The sequence below is a fragment of the Haemaphysalis longicornis genome, unplaced genomic scaffold, assembly GCF_048455015.1.
Source record: "Haemaphysalis longicornis isolate Haplotype H1 unplaced genomic scaffold, Haemaphysalis longicornis Haplotype H1 scaffold_16, whole genome shotgun sequence".
Taxonomy (NCBI): Eukaryota; Metazoa; Arthropoda; class Arachnida; order Ixodida; family Ixodidae; genus Haemaphysalis; species Haemaphysalis longicornis.
Genome location: NW_027526266.1, coordinates 23129008 through 23147609, shown reverse-complemented (window position 1 = coordinate 23147609; position 18602 = coordinate 23129008). Strand labels below are relative to the sequence as shown.

Below are 18602 nucleotides of genomic sequence, written 5' to 3'. Positions count from 1 at the left end.
TAAGGCGGTATAGTCGAGAGGGGAGTCGCCGCGAAACTAGCTCAATGGTAGAGCACCGCACGCGTTATGCGGAGGTTGTGGGTTCGATTCCCGCTTCCGAAAAAAACGGCGCATTTTTTCTCGCCTTGAATTTTCTATTATTTATTCCTGCATAAAAAAAAGGCAATCATACCTCATTCGGCACTATAAAACACTGTTAACACGCCAAAGAGCACTGGCAATAAGGACTGCAACTTTGATATATGTCCTTACGGGATCCCTCGTCCCGTACGTCTCTGTTCTACAAAATGCATTAGGAGGGTTCTGGCTTGAGCAGTCTGAAATGCCTTTGGCTATCCCCGACTTCCGACCACGTCTTACGTGCGGCCGCCGGGAAAAGACGTTCTACGTCTTGCCGCGGTGGTCGAGGGGCGGCGCTAGTTGACCGGGCTCTGAGCAGTCGTAAATACTAGCCCGCGGTATAGTCGAGAGGGGAGTCGCCGCGGAACCAGCTCAATGGTAGAGCACCGCACGCGTTATGCGGAGGTTGTGGGTTCGATTCCCGATTCCCGAAAAAACGGCGCATTTTTTCTCGACTTGAATTTTCTATTATTTATTCCTGCATAAAAAAAGGCAATCATACCTCATTCGGCACTATAAAACACTGTTAACACGCCAAACAGCACTGGCAATAAGGACTGCAACTTTGATATATGTCCTTACGGAATCCCTCGTCCCGTACGTCTCTGTTCTACAAAATGCATTACGAGGGTTCTGGCTTCAGCAGTCTGAAATGCCTTTTGCTATCCCCGACTTCCGACCACGTCTTATGTGCGGCCGCTGGGAAAAGACGTTCTACGTCTTCCCGCGGTGGCCGAGGGGCGGCGCTAGTTGACCGGGCTCTGAGCAGTCGTAAATACTAGCCCGCGGTATAGTCGAGAGAGGAGTCGCCGCGGAACTAGCTCAATGGTAGAGCACCGCACGCGTTATGCGGAGGTTGTGGGTTCGATTCCCGCTTCCGGAAAAAACGGCGCATTTTTTCTCGACTTGAATTGTCTATTATTTATTCCGGCATAAAAAAAGGCAATCATACCTCATTCGGCACTATAAAACACTGTTAACACGCCAAACAGCACTGGCAATAAGGACTGCAACTTTGATATATGTCCTTACGGAATCCCTCGTCCCGTACGTCTCTGTTCTACAAAATGCATTACGAGGGTTCTGGCTTCAGCAGTCTGAAATGCCTTTGGCTATCCCCGACTTCCGACCACGTCTTATGTGCGGCCGCTGGGAAAAGACGTTCTACGTCTTCCCGCGGTGGCCGAGGGGCGGCGCTAGTTGACCGGGCTCTGAGCAGTCGTAAATACTAGCCCGCGGTATAGTCGAGAGGGGAGTCGCCGCGGAACTAGCTCAATGGTAGAGCACCGCACGCGTTATGCGGAGGTTGTGGGTTCGATTCCCGCTTCCGGAAAAAACGGCGCATTTTTTCTCGACTTGAATTTTCTATTATTTATTCCTGCATAAAAAAAAGGCAATCATACCTCATTCGGCACTATAAAACACTGTTAACACGCCAAACAGCACTGGCAATAAGGACTGCAACTTTGATATATGTCCTTACGGAATCCCTCGTCCCGTACGTCTCTGTTCTACAAAATGCATTAGGAGGGTTCTGGCTTGAGCAGTCTGAAATGCCTTTGGCTATCCCCGACTTCCGACCACGTCTTACGTGCGGCCGCTGGGAAAAGACGTTCTACGTCTTCCCGCGGTGGTCGAGGGGCGGCGCTAGTTGACCGGGCTCTGAGCAGTCGTAAATACTAGCCCGCGGTATAGTCGAGAGGGGAGTCGCCGCGGAACTAGCTCAATGGTAAAGCACCGCACGCGTTATGCGGAGGTTGTGGGTTCGATTCCCGCTTCCCGAAAAAACGGCGCATTTTTTCTCGACTTGAATTTTCTATTATTTATTCCTGCATAAAAAAAAGGCAATCATACCTCATTCGGCACTGTAAAACACTGTTAACACGCCAAACAGCACTGGCAATAAGGACTGCAACTTTGATATATGTCCTTACGGAATCCCTCGTCCCGTACGTCTCTGTTCTACAAAATGCATTACGAGGGTTCTGGCTTCAGCAGTCTGAAATGCCTTTGGCTATCCCCGACTTCCGACCACGTCTTACGTGCGGCCGCTGGGAAAAGACGTTCTACGTCTTCCCGCGGTGGCCGAGGGGCGGCGCTAGTTGACCGGGCTCTGAGCAGTGGTAAATACTATCCCGCGGTATAGTCGAGAGGGGAGTCGCCGCGGAACTAGCTCAATGGTAGAGCACCGCACGCGTTATGCGGAGGTTGTGGGTTCGATTCCCGCTTCCGAAAAAAACGGCGCATTTTTTCTCGACTTGAATTTTCTATTATTTATTCCTGCATAAAAAAAGGCAATCATACCTCATTCGGCACTATAAAACACTGTTAACACGCCAAACAGCACTGGCAATAAGGACTGCAACTTTGATATATATATATATATATATATATATATATATATATATATATATATATATATATATATATATATATATATATATATATATATATATATATAAGAAGAGGGGAAAGGGAAGAACGATGAGAAATGCTTAATGAGCAAAAAGAAAAATAAAGGGGGGTGGCGTCCACAGTTAGGGAAGCACCAAAAAACTATATTGAGCGACTCAATTCCGAAGACATCCCCTTGAGCTCTTCCCCTATCGCAACCCTCAAGAACAAAACTTATTCCTTCGCATTTTGCACCGTGACACCGACATGCAATGACCGGCCGGCAACAGATGCACCGGCAAGATTTGGGGTCGTGTTACTCCGAGCAAGGGCTTTGTCTTCCGTAGGGCTCAGAGTTGAATAACAGCATTACTATGGAAGCAAGCCATCATTCAGCAAAATATGCACCGCAGCGACTTACGCCACCGGTGTCGAAAATGTCAACAGGAATACGACAGAAACCCAACAAGAATTCCTGTCGTACGACACAATTTCTGTAGTTACGACAGAATTCCTGTCGTTACGACAAAGTTTTCTGTTGTTACGACACACATTTCTGTCGTAACGACAGAGTCAATCTTCTCAACGACAAACATTCCTGTAGTCCCAACAGAACTACCTGTCGTCACGACAGCCATCATGCTGTCGTGACATAGCCAGCTGTCGTGACGTCTGTCGTTACTACAAGACTACGACAAAAATGCTGTAGTAGCAAAGCTGGCTGTCGTGACGACAGAATCTTGTAGTAACTACAGAGGCATAAATGCTGTCGTGACGTCTGTAGTTGCAACAGGACCACGACAAAAATGCTGTAGTAGCAAAGCCGGCTGTCGTGACGGCAGATTCTTGTCGTCACTACAGATGCGGCTGCCGTGGCAAAATATGTCGCGATACATGAATCTGTCTACACAACAGCCAACAGTCGAACAAGATAATTCTGTCGTGAGGACAGCTTTGCAACTGCAGTTGCAAAGCTGTTATGTGGTTATTTCTTGCGATGAAAGAGAATATTTTTACCACTTTCCTGCTCACAGAATCAACGACGAAATGAAACTTCCAATTTTAAAACCGGGGACGCGGGAGCAGAATTGAGTTTACTATTTTGCTCGCTGTAACACGACGACTAACAAAATAAAACACACAATATCGCCCTAAACCCGACACCGCAACTCACAGCCAATAAAAAAATAAAAAGGTGCGAACGCCCAAGAAGTGTCTTTCCATAAAAACCAAATTGTACGTGAGAAAAAAAGCTGAAACCAAACTCCACACCTACCCACATCGTGGCAGCAGGCGAACAGGTGAAGCGCCAATGACAAAACTAAAAGAGAATCAATAAAGCAGCCACAATAAAGTCCTAACCACATGGACGCGAAATCACGCGTCGCGCGATCGTCGGCGTCGTTCGGCGTCAACGCGCGGGCCCTCAGGAGAGGGCGAGCAACCGCATGAGACCGGCGAAGTCGCGCGCCAGTAGCTGCGTCAGCGGGCGTTGCTGGACGTCAATTGCCATCCTGTTGAAGTCGTTTATGAGCAGTTATTATCGATTATTGAACTGCAATTATCAAGACTTTAGCTTTTGCAAAAAAGAAAATCACTTGGCATATTTATTCATTGCTATATAAGTATGTTGGCAATGTATCTCGAGTCATCATGGTCAAATCTGAACAAAATAAGATAGGATGATAAACGAAGACGCACCTCGCAAAACTGCTTTAGTTGCTTCTTGATTTAACCTGCATGTTATGTACCTAATGCAGGTGCATGAATTCAAAGTGTAAGCAAAACAAATTTCAGCGCTGCCTTGGTACTGAGGTTACCGTCGAACGTCATTTGTAGGTTAAAAGGCAAGGTACTCTGGCACCCTGACTGTACCCTGTAAAAAAAAACAAAAATGATCAAACCCTCGCCGAAAAAAAAAAGAGCTTTTTAAGGATTCGAACCACGGACTTCAAAACGAAAGTCCGACACCCAACCCCTCGACTACACAAGGAGACAGCGAGGCACAGAGAATTCGGTGTACCAAACGAGGCTGCCCACAAATAGTGTCGGATGTGTTTTGTTTTGGTCGTGTTTGAGAGACTTGAGCAGTGGTAACGCTTGTTTCTTGCGCACCGATCTTGGAGCCGAGGACGATAATGCTAGTGCTACGAGCGATGTAACCACAGGTCCCTCATTTGAGTCAAGAAAAGCTATCGCACATCCCCGGTCAGCGCAAGCCACGGGAGCTACGAATGCAAGGGAATGTGCCGCTAGAATTCTGGCGTTGATAACGCTTGCTCGTCACGCACCGATCTTGCAGACAAGCCACATTATGCTTATACTGGATGCGATGTAGCCAGAGCTCCCTTATTTAAATCGCAGATCCCCGATCTCCCCGTTGAAAGCCGAACAGGCCACAAATGGATAAGCGCTTGCGAACAGAAATAGCTGGCAATTTGTCTCAAGGCAACCGATTACCGCAAGTTAAAAATAAATCGATTGTTTTCTGCTGAAAGGAATGCCCCCAAACCACGCGAAGACGGACGCTGTCGCCCGCTTTCCAATGCTCTCTCGCGCTGCGTCGACGCCGATATCTGGCGAGCGTAGACATCGGCGTCGCTCGGGCGTCAGCTCGCGTAGCCGTGCATTTCTGGCGACGACGTCGACGCGAGAAAACGCCGAAAGTGCTCTGCATGTGGTTGGGCCTTAAAGCAGCCCCGACCACTGCAAAAAGAAAAGAGAATCAGCGCACATACTATGTAGCCGAGCACAGTGCAGAAACACGGTGCAGAAAATGATGTGTGTGCTATGGTGTGACTGTGAGACTGTGATAACACATGAAAGAACAGTGCTGAAGTTGGAAGCTGCTATCACTGGTTAATACAGTGCTAATTTTTATCAAGAGGTTTGTAACCCGCTAATAAATTATGTTCATTATTACAACCAAAATGATTGAGTTTTCATGTATCGCTTCATCGGCTTCATCTTCTGGCATCAACCAACGCCGCCTATATAGGCCGACTGAAGCCGTAGCCAGCTGTAGCCGCAGCCCTCACTGTTGCAACACACATGGCAACGCACATTACGCCGCGTTTCTTTTCTTGCGCTGGTCGATCGCTGTCGTATGCACGTAGTGTGACCGTGTAACAAAGCGTAACCGTGTAACGTTTTCGTTCAGTATGTTTTGGAAGGTAGAAGAGAAGTCGTTGGGCCTACGGACGAGCGTAGTTTTTTTGTGGTGGACGTCGACGACTACGAGCGTGGCGTGGGAAGTGTTTTGGCTCGGCGACAGCGAGACGCGGGAAGATTATTCGACGGCACCATCGTTCACATGACCGGTAAGTGTTCTTACCCTTAAATTGTGCATAACAGTGTCTGAGCGCTTTTTAGCAGTTTTACATCTGCCACTACCGCAGAAAGTAAGGAATGAATATCGGCATGCCGGCTGTGCCGTCGGAAGGCGCGGAGATCCGCTTCACAGTATATGGCGCCGACGCCGAAGAAAATGGCTCGTATTACCACCTTGCAAATTTTCCACGTAACACGCTCTATTCAGGACTGTGCTGGCTACCAGTTAGTCGGGTTAGGAATTCATCTGCATTGTTCGTGGCGGCGTCGAGTAGTCGCCAAGCCACATTCTCACGTACAGTCGGCAAAAGGCTTTAACGCGCGAGCGGCGTGCTCCGGAGTGCGCGGGAGACACGTAGTGATAACGCCTGATTTAAGATAGGTAGAATGTGTGCATGCGAGGCCCGTATCAGCGCGATGGCTGTGTCCCTCCTCGCTGCACCCGTCGCCTTGGCTTCCACGCCTTCTTTCACCGTAATAAGCGCTGTGTGCCTGCGCTGCCGGGCCGGAAAACAAAACTGGAGATTACCCGCCTTAACGCTCGTTGTGCGAGTTTTTCGTCTGCGTTAGCCTTGGCGCACAGCTGTTCATTGCGTTATCGTTCCGCCAATAGCTGCATGAGTCCCTTGAGCGCCACTGTCCGGTTTCCGGGCTCGGCTTTGCATGTCACTGCTGACGGGCTCACGCCACAATACTCAGTGCACTGGGCAAGCGATCACGGCCCGATATCTAGTTACTAGTTATCGTGTGTAGTAGGTGTTTTTTACTAAGTTGTATTGCGCATATTTGCATTCCTTCCCACCTGCAATGTTCCCATGTATGTGTCACTTCAAGTGACTTTTTTTGCACATTCTCTTCTTTTTCTCTTTATTTGCTGTTCCGTTCTTTCAAAGTTCATTCAAAGTTTGATGTTCCCTTGCAGTTCTGTCGCGACACTCACCCTTTGTTACCCCCCTTACACAATGCCCTGCAACAAGGGCCTGTAAGGTATTTTTAAATAATAAGGGCCTGTAAGGTATTTTTAAATAATAATAATAATAATACTATAAAACACCGGCAGCGATGCGTTTTCTGCTATTGTCGTTCGTTGTCTCGCATACAGGAAAACACTCCTGTCTAAATTGTGTAGGGCGCCGCAAAAAAAGCGTTGCGCGTAGTTAAACGCAGCCAACGCTCTACTACCAATCGCTCATTTCCGCTATTGTTTCCCGGCCCGGCAGTGCAGGCAGCGCTTCTCACGACGAAAGGAGGTACGGAATTGAAGGCGACGGGCACAGCGACAAGGGAAAGAACCGTCGCGCTGATGCGGGTCGCGCATGCTCGCATTCTACCGGTGTCAAACCAGGCGTTCTCACTAAGTGTCTCGCGCGCAGTCTAGAGCACGTCGCTCGCGCGTTATAGACAAGCCTTTTGCCGACTGTACGAGCTTCGAAATCATGGTTTTTCTGTGAAGGCCGTCTTGCCAGCAGCCACTGCAGTAATGTTATTTGTAAATGCTCTTATCGAACATGACGCACATAAATGCCAAGGCGCTAGAATAGCCACCGCTTTCAGGTATGTTTATTAGGGGGAGTCAATATTTGCATGAAAGTCGACCTCATAACTATCATTAAACACGTGTAAAATGACACTGAAGTGTGCTTGTTGCTCTAAATAGGTGTCATTATGGTGGACGAGGCTCGGAACAAGTATGGCATGTTATCTCTTGACCTCTCATTGCAGGCAGACAAAAAAACTGCGAAGGCAGAGAAAAGATCAGCGAAGGTCGACATCATTCTTCGAGCTGCCGCAAGGGACCAAGACCCTGTAGCAGTTTTAAGGAAGAGGGTCGTGCAATTGGAGGCCGAGACGCGGGGGCTGCGATCACTCAACATGGAGTGGCCGGCAAGTTCTTTTCACCAGTGCGTAAACAATGCTCCATCTGTGTGCATGGCTTCTTATCACTATTATGAGCTAAGCAACGTACCAGATACTGCAGTTGCTATCATGCTTAGTTGGCTGTAATGTCAACTTTTGCGGGAAGGTTTCACTTCCTCAAACATGTGGCATTACCATCTAAGGAGCCTACAGCCTGATTGAACAGGTTCCTTTCTTTGGGTGGGTGAAAACAAAACTGCCCTGCAGCACGACCTTGTCACGTGGCTTCTATACGAAGATTTTGAGCTATTGGTTTATCTAGTTGCTAGCCATGGCCTTTTTGCAGGCACTGCATAAATTACTGCCCGTTGAAAGTGCTTTACTCGCTGTAAAGGATTTTGACAATGAGATTGTTTGGAAGAGAAGGCCTAGTAAAAAAAATTCATAAAACTGCAATTCCAGTGAAAGTGCAGGAACACGGCAATGCTGTTTTATGTTTTGTAGCAGACTTGCTAACAATGTGACTATGAGTGGGCAACACAACTTATTGCTCTATATTTTTCATACAGCCCCAACCCTAAAAGTGACTTGTTAGTCTCATAAAAGGACAATCTGCACCTATGTAGAATGACTTGTTTGCGATTTTGTGCGTGCTGAGAATGGTATTTACCAAACTTTAAATTCCTTTAAAAGCGGAGCAATTTATTAAAGGCTGTGGCTAGCGTTCCGTCCAGACGGAACGATATACAAGTGCTAAAGTTCCGTCGAGACGGAACGGGGCGCTGCGGGTTATGCTTCCGTCCAGACGGAATACGTCTGAGCGCTTAGCGTTCGCCGGCGTGAAATTTGTACAGTTCCGTCTAGGTGAAAGGAAAACCGGCTGATTAGACGACGTGCTCCGTCTTCAGATTTGGTGTAGGCGTTGTGCTTCGGATAATGGCAGTATTGTACCGGGTTCGATTCCCCCCCAAACGTGCTTTTTTTTTTCCTTTGCGTGGTTGAGCCAGCGTTTTGCAACAGTTAACTTCTTGCTCACTTTGCAATTGACGCGGGGAGAGCAGTCGGTCTTGATTTCGCACTCAACCGGCTGCTCCGCTACCGCTCAATAGAGCCAAGGCCGACGTGTCCATCACCAGAGTTCCGATCACCTCTAGTTCGTAATGGTGATTCGTAACGGTGACTCTAGCTAGTCAATGAGCAGAAGTGGTTTGACCAGTAGGGTAAAAATCTACAAAACTCAAGAAAGGCGATCGGACGGAGCATTTTCTGCCCGCGAAAATGCGCCGCGCACGCCACAGGCGCGCTGACGCTGCAGCAGAACCACTGGTACGCTGCGACCGGCGCGGCCAGTGGCAGGAACATGGCGGCGGCTTCGGCCGCGAAGTGGTGTAGGGAAACTAAGGTGTCGGGAGCACGAGCGACCGCTCAAAATGCCGCTCAAGACATGCACGAAGTTGCTTGAGCGGTAAAGGAGCTTATAATTTTGGGCGAGAACGGTACTACAAAACATCATCCGCACAGCTAGTGAAAGCGCCCATGCAGTATCTGCCGGGGTGGTGGCCTAAAATCTCTGGCGGTCTATGCTGGCGGAGCCAGCCGGCTGAGTCGAGCGCTTCGAAACTGCCGCCATGAGGCGCGTGCCTCCCCAATGGCGCAAATCGCAGGCTCCTGCCACTGCCGCGCGCGACGCGCGTCATTTTCTGATGAGGCAGCTAGAAGACGCGGGCGTCAAAAAAAAAAACCCCGCTTCACAACAAGCAGCGAGGGCAGTCGTTCTTGATATTTACCCAGCCGAATGAACCGCTTCCGCTCATTGACTAGCCAGAAGAACCGTTAATTAGTAATCACCATTACGAACTAGAGGCGATCGGAACTCTGGCGATGGACACGTCGGCCTTGGCTCTATTGAGCGGTAGCGGAGCAGCCGGTTGAGTGCGAAATCAAGACCGACTGCTCTCACCGCGTCAATTGTAAAGTGGGCAAGAAGTTAGCTGTTGCATAACGCTGGCGCAACCACGCAAAAAAAAGAAAAACCAAGCATGTCCGGGGGGAATCGAACCCGGTACAATACTGCCATTATCCGAGGAGCAACCCCTACACCACATCTGAAGGTGGAGCAGGGCGTCTAATCAGCCGGTTTTGCTTTCATCCGGACGGAACTGTACAAATTTCACGCCGGCTCCGTCGGGACGGAACGCTAAGCTCTCAGTTGTATTCCGTCTGGACGGAAGGATAACCCGCAGCGCCCTGTTCCGTCTGGACGGAACTTTAGCACTTGTATATCGTTCCGTCTGGACGGAACGCTAGCCACAGCCTTTATTAAAACTAATTGCCTGTACTGCGTATTGTTTTAAGAGTGCAACACTTTTTCATGTGACTCAGGCACCTCTCCAGGGAGTGAAAAGAGTGGACATGGCCTGCAGCTCCCTGCCAGCATGAGCCCTGCAGAACCACCAGCACCCGACACCAGCTGCGCCAGCACGAGCCTGGCGGCACTACCAGCACGAGCCCTCTATGGCGCTGGCTGTGAAGAAAGTAGGTGTTTAACGCTTTCTTTCTGTTAGTCCCAGAACTTGGCTTGTTTTTGCTACTGTAGAAAGTAATCGTTTTGTAAAACATGGGGTATGTTCGCCAAACAGGGTCACGTAAGACAACTCCAAAGCGGCGGACTGCTGTGCAGCTACAACAAGCATAGTGTGCTTAGTACCAACAGCAGTGCTCATCAATATTTCTATGCTTATGTGTATTTTGTACTTTTATTGTTTCTCGCACCATTCGTACTGCTGTAAAATGAATATGCATTGCATTTATGCGCAAATAGCTCATTTGGAAAGCTTGCAAGACGTACCTAATTTGTGTTTGCTTTTGCCAGCCTCAGCCAATCGCACAGCTGGGCACATAGGATATCTAGGTTCTGTTGCGGGAAATGAGCTAGTGGGTTGCATGGCCATTCCCTTTTTCCTTACTTATATAGCTTATTTGGGGATGAAAGTGGTGTCACTATGATTTTAACGTGGCAATCTTTCGAATGAACCAAACTTGTGATGTGTCTGCATGGCCCCTTTAGCTGAAAGTTTTACAAGCTGGAATATACTTTTGGAGAGAAGTTTTATGAGTGTAATGTTATGCTCTGCAGTAATATAAATGAGAAAAGCACCACTTTTTTAGCACGGGGAGCATTCGTTTTACTGCGAAACAGTCTGTGTTTCAACCCCCCCCCCCCCTTCGGGTTTTATTCCAGTGAAGCCATTTTCTGGGTGCCGCTTGCTCTTGTCGTTTTTGCTAAGCACACACATATAAGCGGTTGCTGGTTTACGCGTGCACATGTGGGGACCAGAGGAAGGAGGGTAGGTCGTGCATGCAAAACTATAGGTTTCACACCCTCTTACATGTGGAGCCTTACACATGGATGTCGAACAGCCAAATGCGACCTGTCTGGTGTCTTCACTGGTCGAGCAAATTGGGTTGTGTGCTACGCACACAGTAAGGGAAACAGACAGCCCCATGTTTGTTTTCTAGAATAAAGCTCGAGTCTGTCCAAGTTTAATTCAGTAAAACGACTGGTAAGTATGCTGCCTTGCAAATTATGAACAAACGTGGTTTGTTTCGTGCACTTCGTCGACTGCGCCCGGCTTCGCAGCTCATCTATGTGGAGCCATTGTGTTTCGTTCTATGAAATGGCAGAGGTTAAAAACACAGTTTTGGCAGTCTAATTTGCAGTCTTTTTACGTTGTTTGCCATTGTCTTGCATTACATGTATTGTTTTGTTCTATTGATGCAGATCCCTTCTGGCACTACCTGCAGATGAAGGGCTGCGAACCAGGGGACATGAGCAAGCGACACATGCTGCTAGCGAGATATCTAGCACGAGGGTCCGTGGATCTGCACCAATAAGAAGGTACATGTTTACTAATTTGGTTGCTGGAAACCTAGGCCAGTGTCTCTACTGTTTTAAAGGGACCCTGCAGCACTTGCCATCGGCTACTCGGAATGTAGTTTGGGGTAAAGTCTATTGTCCTAGAAATCGCCCTTCCAAGAATTATGAAAAGCCCTTTACTGTCACCGAAACTATGCACGATTAGAAATCGCGCATAGTTGTTCTCTCTCAACTCGACTGCGGACAACGCAACGAAAGCTGTGTGCTCTCTCCTGGAGAGGGGGGCGGCTTGCAGCGTTCTCTTCGGCGTCCTTGGACATATCATAGGCTGGGGAGTATTCTCTGCAACGTGGGGGAGGGGGGGAGTCAATTCTGGTTTGGTGCCACAAAAAAGCAGGCATGGCTGCCTGCTTGCAAGCGCGCGCTCAGGCTGGTAGAGCGTTTTTGAAGCAATAAGCAATTGTTGCCTAGTGGTCTCGTTGAAAGGAGAGTATTGAGTTTTTCACTCAAACTCCGTGCGCACTGCGCACTCAGCAAAAGAAATACCAAACTGCGCGTGCATGTTTAGGCATAGAAGAGATTGGTACACAGCGCCGATGACGGCGAATCCTCACAAGAAATGTGAGAAATGAGTCGCAAAGTTGACCAGCGACAGCCAATTGAGCAGCCATGGCCGCAATGACGTCATTTAGGCCATGCCAAGAGCGAAGAGTGCGCGGTTGGTTTTTCCCCGTCTTTCGCGATTTGTGTGCTCACCGCTTCACATGGACTGGTAATATTTGGCTCAGGTATTCCTGGCAGTGTAATCTAAACATTGTGCAGGTTTACTGGCACTGTTTAAAGAGTGTTCCAGGGTCCTTTTAATCCAAAATGGTCAGTTACTGAAACAGAGGCATTTTTGATTGTCTGCATTGATAGTTTGTTTGTCTAAATTGACACGGCAACTACGCACCTCGACTGAGAAGACTGCAGTTCACGCTGCGCGCAAATTTTGCATTAGGGAGTATCGGCACTTTTTCTTTTTAATGTGTTTAATTTGCTGAACTTTTATCGTTGCTTAACTTTACTTAGAGATTTATGGGCTGGCTTATATATAACTCTTTGGGCAAAGTTTTATGAGTATGATGTCACGCTGTAGTAATTTAACTCTCGTTAGCACTGGAAAATTGACCGATTTTTAGGGGTCCAAGAAAAAAATTTTTTCTGCAAAATCATTGGTAAGAACTAATTAAGATAAAAAAAATTACCACGAGTGGTGCCCGTGCCATGCGGTGAAGTCCAACCTGCGTTTCAACATGGGCAATTTTGGGTGGTTCCCTGGAAGAAATCTGGCGATTTGACATTATCAGAGGCACCAATGTGTCCCCGTGTGACGTAAAAACATTTTGTCAGTGACTGACTGCATTTACAGCCAGCACAGTATTCGGGACAAGCACGCGATACGGAAAAACATGCATGGAGTTGAAAACGTAACTCCGTGGTTGATGCTTGTTGACGTTCACTGTCAGTTATCGCTAAAAACAAACTTGCGGTTTATCATCACCTTCTGACTCGCTATTGTAGCCTTGCTTACAGAAATGCGGTGCAATGCGCTAAAATCGTGCCCCGCAAACTTTGCCCAAGTAGCTGTTGTGCGATAATAAAGATCAGCACTATGAGCCTCATGCATTGCAGCGCACCTAACATTTTTGAAATGAAACAGTACAAAAGGTATTGGAGACTCCATCCGAATAGACATTTCAATTAAGGAGCAGCACTAGACCTCTGGAGATACCCTTGTATGGAAACGAAACTGGCAGGCGGACAGCTGGGGGTGTGTAAAGCCGGTTTGAAGTGCTCTTTTCGTCGGAACTGTTATCTGGTGACTGGGCGTTATCTTTTGACTTGCATCGGAAGTTCTTATTGCAGAAAACGTTTTAGGGTGGGGGGGAAATCAGGAGTGGCATGCTTTTTTTTTTGTGAGGATGTTTAGCGGATGCTCAAGGCACCATGGCAGGTAGGCTTGAAGTTGAGTTACTGCAGAGTAACACTAAATATGAATTTCGCGATGCAGAAACAAAACCGAAACTGTTGTTAACTGTTTGAATGGTCCTGTGGTAAGTAGAACTACAACACAACTAAGAACAATGTGCGCAAAGGCAATAAGACTGCCTAAAATCGTGAAGTAACTTTGCAAACGGGCACTGCTTGATATTTTCAGCCGATTTCAGGGGTTATTACTGTGTGACTGCAAACCTGACGTTTAAAAATTATCATCTGATTCACCCTTCATGCCCTGATAATAAAAAACCAAACGCTGATGCAGAGTACCTACGGTTGGCATGCATTGTTTTTTAGTAGCAGTGACGCGCAAAGACCACTCCCCTTTCTGCACCCATGTGATGCAAATGCATGTCAAAAATCACGTTTTTGTTGAAAAATGAAAACAAAACTGATTTTGAAAGGACATTTTCTGAGCTAAGTCCTAATGGCTTGACTTGTTCCAGAATTGCCAGGAACGCTGTGGAAAGGGGCTTGCAAGGTATCGTTTAAATTGAACGTTTTTGAATAGGCACAGTAATGTGAAAAGCACTTTATCAGCAATAGAGAGCACTTCTTATTGCTCAGCATGCAGAAGCGTGTTTAGCTTTTATAAAATGGCGCAGTTTAAGGACACAGTATTAGCAGTATGATTTTCAGTCTTTTTGTGCTGCCTGTCATTGTCTTGCATCAATGTTCGGTTTTTTTTTTTTTTCTATCGATGCAGGTTCTTTCTGGCATTACCTCCAAGTGAAGGTCTGCGAGCAAGCTGAAATGCACAAGCGCCGCAAGCTTCTGGCTAGATATCTCGCACAGAATTTTGCTGATCTGCGCCGATAGGAGGTACATGGGCTTGTCTGCCAATTTGGCTGGTGTGAACACCAGAGCCAGTGTCTCTACCGTTTTAATACTAAACAGTCATTGTGAGAAATGGCGGCATTTTTAATGGTGGATGTAATTTGCAATGTCGTTTTTGTGCTTCATGAGGTGTGCATTGATAGTTTTTTTGTGGCTTTCTGCAGCTGTACAATTCATTAGTGGCAGCCTGTAGCTATTGGTGGCTTTTCCCTGGGAATGTAGTGTATTTACGATAAGGTTTTTGCAGCTTCAGACAACTTTGCAGCGTTAGAATTGCGCGGATCATCCATAATGTGTGTAGTTAGGGACGGTGCACTTTCAGCCTTCGGCAAGCCAATTCTAATGGTACTTGTACTTGTTTTTTCGAGCCTGGAGCTGTGTGTGCATGAAGGAAACTAAAATAAAATTTTTGTATTCTCTTCAGTTTGCCTGTGCATGGGCTCGTGGCATATTTGGGCTGTCTTAACTGTTCACTTACAGTGGGCAGCCCAAATACAGTGCTAGGCTGGATTCAAAAATACTGATATTTGCTGCAACAGAATTGTTATGAATGCATGTGCGACAGGTCAGGACTGCAAGACGCCAGGAATACATAACACAGCATCAGGACTTCGACAAGACAGGCATGATTCTCGCAGTAGAGCATCAGAACTGTGACATACTACAGGATTACTACAAGACTACGACATACTACAGGATCACTACAGGCTTACTACAGGGCTACGACATACTACAGGATCACTACAGGTTTACTACAGGACTATGACATACTACAGGATCACTACAGGACTACAACACACGATAAAACAACAAAATTGCTACAGGAATACTACACACGACAAATGTCAGAATGACGACACAACACGACGACTGTACGACAAGACTACGACGGTACGACTGTACGACACGCAAAAATACGACAAACGACGTACTACAGAAATTTTTCTGTTGTCATTTTCGACTGGGCGCTGTTACGCTGATTCCCCGTACGCTGATAAGCGTGGAACCCGACTCGGAAGAGATGACGCTGCAATGCACAGTTGCTATCAAAGCAGTGTTGCCCACTCGCATGAGTAACGGCTATCTTTTATTTACTGTCCCACGTGCACGCCGCGTGAGCCCAAAAGTCCGGCGATCCGCGCAGTAACATAGGAAGACCACAGCGTGTGTGCAGTCAGTGGTAGAGCCTATTACTGTTTCCTCCTGATTACAAAAAGCGTAGCCACCGACAAAAGTGGAAAGTTTGATTTCGGGCTTTCTCGAGCTGTACAAAATTAAGAAAGACTAGCGCTAAAACTATAGGCCTCAGAAGAATTCTCCCGGACAAGGGACAACTGCCCCTTAGCTTATGTCATCACTAGGGACGGGAACCTTAGGCAAAATGCCTATTTTTCCTTCAGTCCGTATCAAGCCTATTTAACACATAAGCATGACCTACAGGAAGGGGAGCATTTTAAACAATAGTTTAGTGTGCCTCTAGTGCCTGTTCTGACTTAATCGGCTTTTAGTTCCAATTTTTACTATATGGAATTTTCGGTGCCTATAAATGCATTTTTTGTGTTATACATGCCTTTTTGGATAGTTTGAGTCGGTGCCCTGCAGGGACTGTTCTCACTTCATAAGCCCGCAACGGGGTGTTTGTTTGACGCCGTTTTGCACGAAAAATCCGCGGGTCGTGCCAAACACGCCGAGAAGAGTAAACCGTGCCCAAACCGCAACCACCTCGAAATTGCCACCTCGGCCGAGGCGCTAGAAAAACCCGTGCGCCGCTACACCGCAACCAAGCTCACCGACGTCGCCTTTTTCCGCACGAAATCTTTTGTTCTATGTGCTTGTGACGCACTGTCCCGCAGACAAACAGCGAAAACCTCTGCCGGTTGCCCTATCTACTGCTAACACGATTAAAATAAACAGCAGCCAAAAAAACAAACGCGCCACAGACGCGTACACACCGGTCAGGGCGAGAGACGCCTCCTGGGGTAATTCACGTGCAAATATCAGACACTAAAGTTTCAACGTGACGCCACGAACACGTGCACAGTCAGCCGCCGAAAACAGCTACACCACCGGCTGGCAAGATGCAGTGCGTGTAGCACGAAGAATGAACGAGAAACGGAGCTTAGGAATGGAGATCTCAGCACTTTACAAGTAATCTAATAGTGACACCCGTCATCTCCCGTGCCCAGTAATCTTTAAGCGCATTTGGAAACCTAGCGCGAAAGAAATTAGTTCCAAAGAATCTTGCGGGCTGTCCACTGTTGATAATCGAAATATACTGCACAGTCACTGAATGGTGTTATTCTCGCAGCTCCGCTAATGACCTGCATCTGCAGGACAGAATGGCTCAATAATGTTTAAAGAAATATTGCCCTTCACTGTACTATCCATGGGATTCATCGGTGTTGTGAAGAGCTGGTAAGGTCGTTCTGCCCCATCAATGAATAATCAATTGCACTCAAGATCTTTTTTCGAAGCGCAGGTATGTCTTCAAGCGGCAGTTTAAGATTTGGCTCTTGTAGCACAGCCCGTTTTTCCACTTCCAGGAACTCGGCTTAGTGCTCAAAACTAACACAAAACACTCCGGTTCTATCAGCAGCTTTGGAATCGCCAAAACCGTCGCCGCCCAAAGTATTTGCACCACGCGACACTTCAACGTGACAGGGCACATTCGTGTGCTTATTTCGCATTCTTGGCAGAAGGTATTTCTGCAGATGAGGGCTTTGGCGCCACTTTGTCTGCTGAGGTCATTTGGAAGGTTCAGGACAGATCCGCCACCATTTCCGAAGGACCGTTTGATTAAATCTGTCTGGCATAATATTTCTGGAATCCGTGCGGTAAAATATCTGCCAAATGTTCTGATCAGCAAACGTTGTCATATTCCAGATTGAATGAGGTCATGATGAAGCGTCCAAAAGTACAAGAGCACTCACCATCTTGAGTTGACGTTGAGCGTTGTTTTTTCGCACACACTTATCGACTGAAAGGGTACAATTTCAAGGAGGGAATCGTTGACACTGGTGTGGTTTTCGCGGCTTTCAATCCTTTCTTTCGGTGGTAAGTCTCACTGAATTTCACGTAAATTTTAAAATTGCAACTCTTGTGCGGATAAAATTTTTCCGAATAAAATAAAAATCTACGAAAACGAGTGAGTGGAAAACCATTTATAGTATCCACCCTCATTTAAACACCTTGAGAACGTGCGCACATCGAAGAATGTGTGTACATCGGCCTAAAAAAACCGAATTTGACTTGTAAACATCGGATGCCAGAATAACCCTAATTCGGAAACGAAAAGAAGAAACTTCTAAATTCCGGCTTCTACCATCCAACAAACAGTGAGAAAGCAAACCTAGAAAACTAGTGAAACAAAAAAGCAGGAGCTTTGCACTGGAACGAAGTTTTTACGAAGAAAAACGAACATTTAGGTGGCTGTGCGAAGGGTTGTTTCCCGCCCTGCATGGCTGCACACATTTGGAGACAAGTGGCTGGCAGGCCAAACCTACTATAAAATTTCTTTTCCCCAGCACACGATTTGTCCGAGGTATCACTGCAATTAAACAAAAAATGTACTAAAATATGCTTCTGAAGTGAATATGAACTCAGCCTATATGGGCCTAAACGAGAGTATTTAGTGCCTATTTGGCTATTTTGAGTGCCTATTATAGGCGCCTAAAACCTTGATTTTTTGTGCCAAAAGATCCGGTCTCTAGTCATCACCATCTGCATCGTCTGGCCGCGGAAATACCCCACCTCCACGCGCTTATCCCCCTCTACCATGATTCGTTTCGTGCACAACGCCAAACATACCCCGCCGGTGCAGTGGGGCAAAAAAACCACGTTTATTGCACACGTACTGCATATATGGTATTTGTAAGAGGACGTGTCTTTCACCTTCTAACAGATATGCTGTTGGAGTAACAATCTTCACCACGTGTGCTAGCTGCCAGAGAAACTGCGCGTGCGCGGCACATCAGCACTGGGTGCCCAAGATACGATACATACCCTTTCCACTATGGCAGCGCTTCTCCTCTTCATGTTAGAATCCCCCCAAAGATTACCACGCTATCTGCCACGTGCTACTCTTTACTTGTACCCTGCTTATCCGCTGGTTTGGCTGGCCCATCTTGCAGCACGTGAAAGTAGCGCC

At 47.2% G+C, this 18602-nt stretch overlaps 1 protein-coding gene across 3 annotated transcripts; it reads left to right on the top strand.

Moving 5' to 3' along the window:
- The first annotated feature begins 5597 nt into the window (after window positions 1-5597).
- On the top strand, window positions 5598-14343 carry LOC144166180 (uncharacterized). Of its 3 annotated transcripts, XM_077695783.1 has the most exons (5): window positions 5598-5834; window positions 7567-7728; window positions 10084-10236; window positions 11483-11599; window positions 14325-14343. In XM_077695783.1, the coding sequence occupies exons 1-4, from the start codon at window positions 5828-5830 to the stop codon at window positions 11593-11595; spliced, it is 435 nt and encodes a 144-aa protein (XP_077551909.1). In that variant the 5' UTR covers window positions 5598-5827; the 3' UTR covers window positions 11596-11599; window positions 14325-14343. The 3 variants fall into 3 exon arrangements, with proteins under 3 accessions (XP_077551909.1, XP_077551908.1, XP_077551910.1); XM_077695782.1 differs by lacking the exon at window positions 14325-14343 and having other exon boundaries at window positions 11483-12080; XM_077695784.1 differs by lacking the exons at window positions 7567-7728; window positions 14325-14343 and having other exon boundaries at window positions 11483-12086.
- Window positions 14344-18602: the final 4259 nt, after the last annotated feature.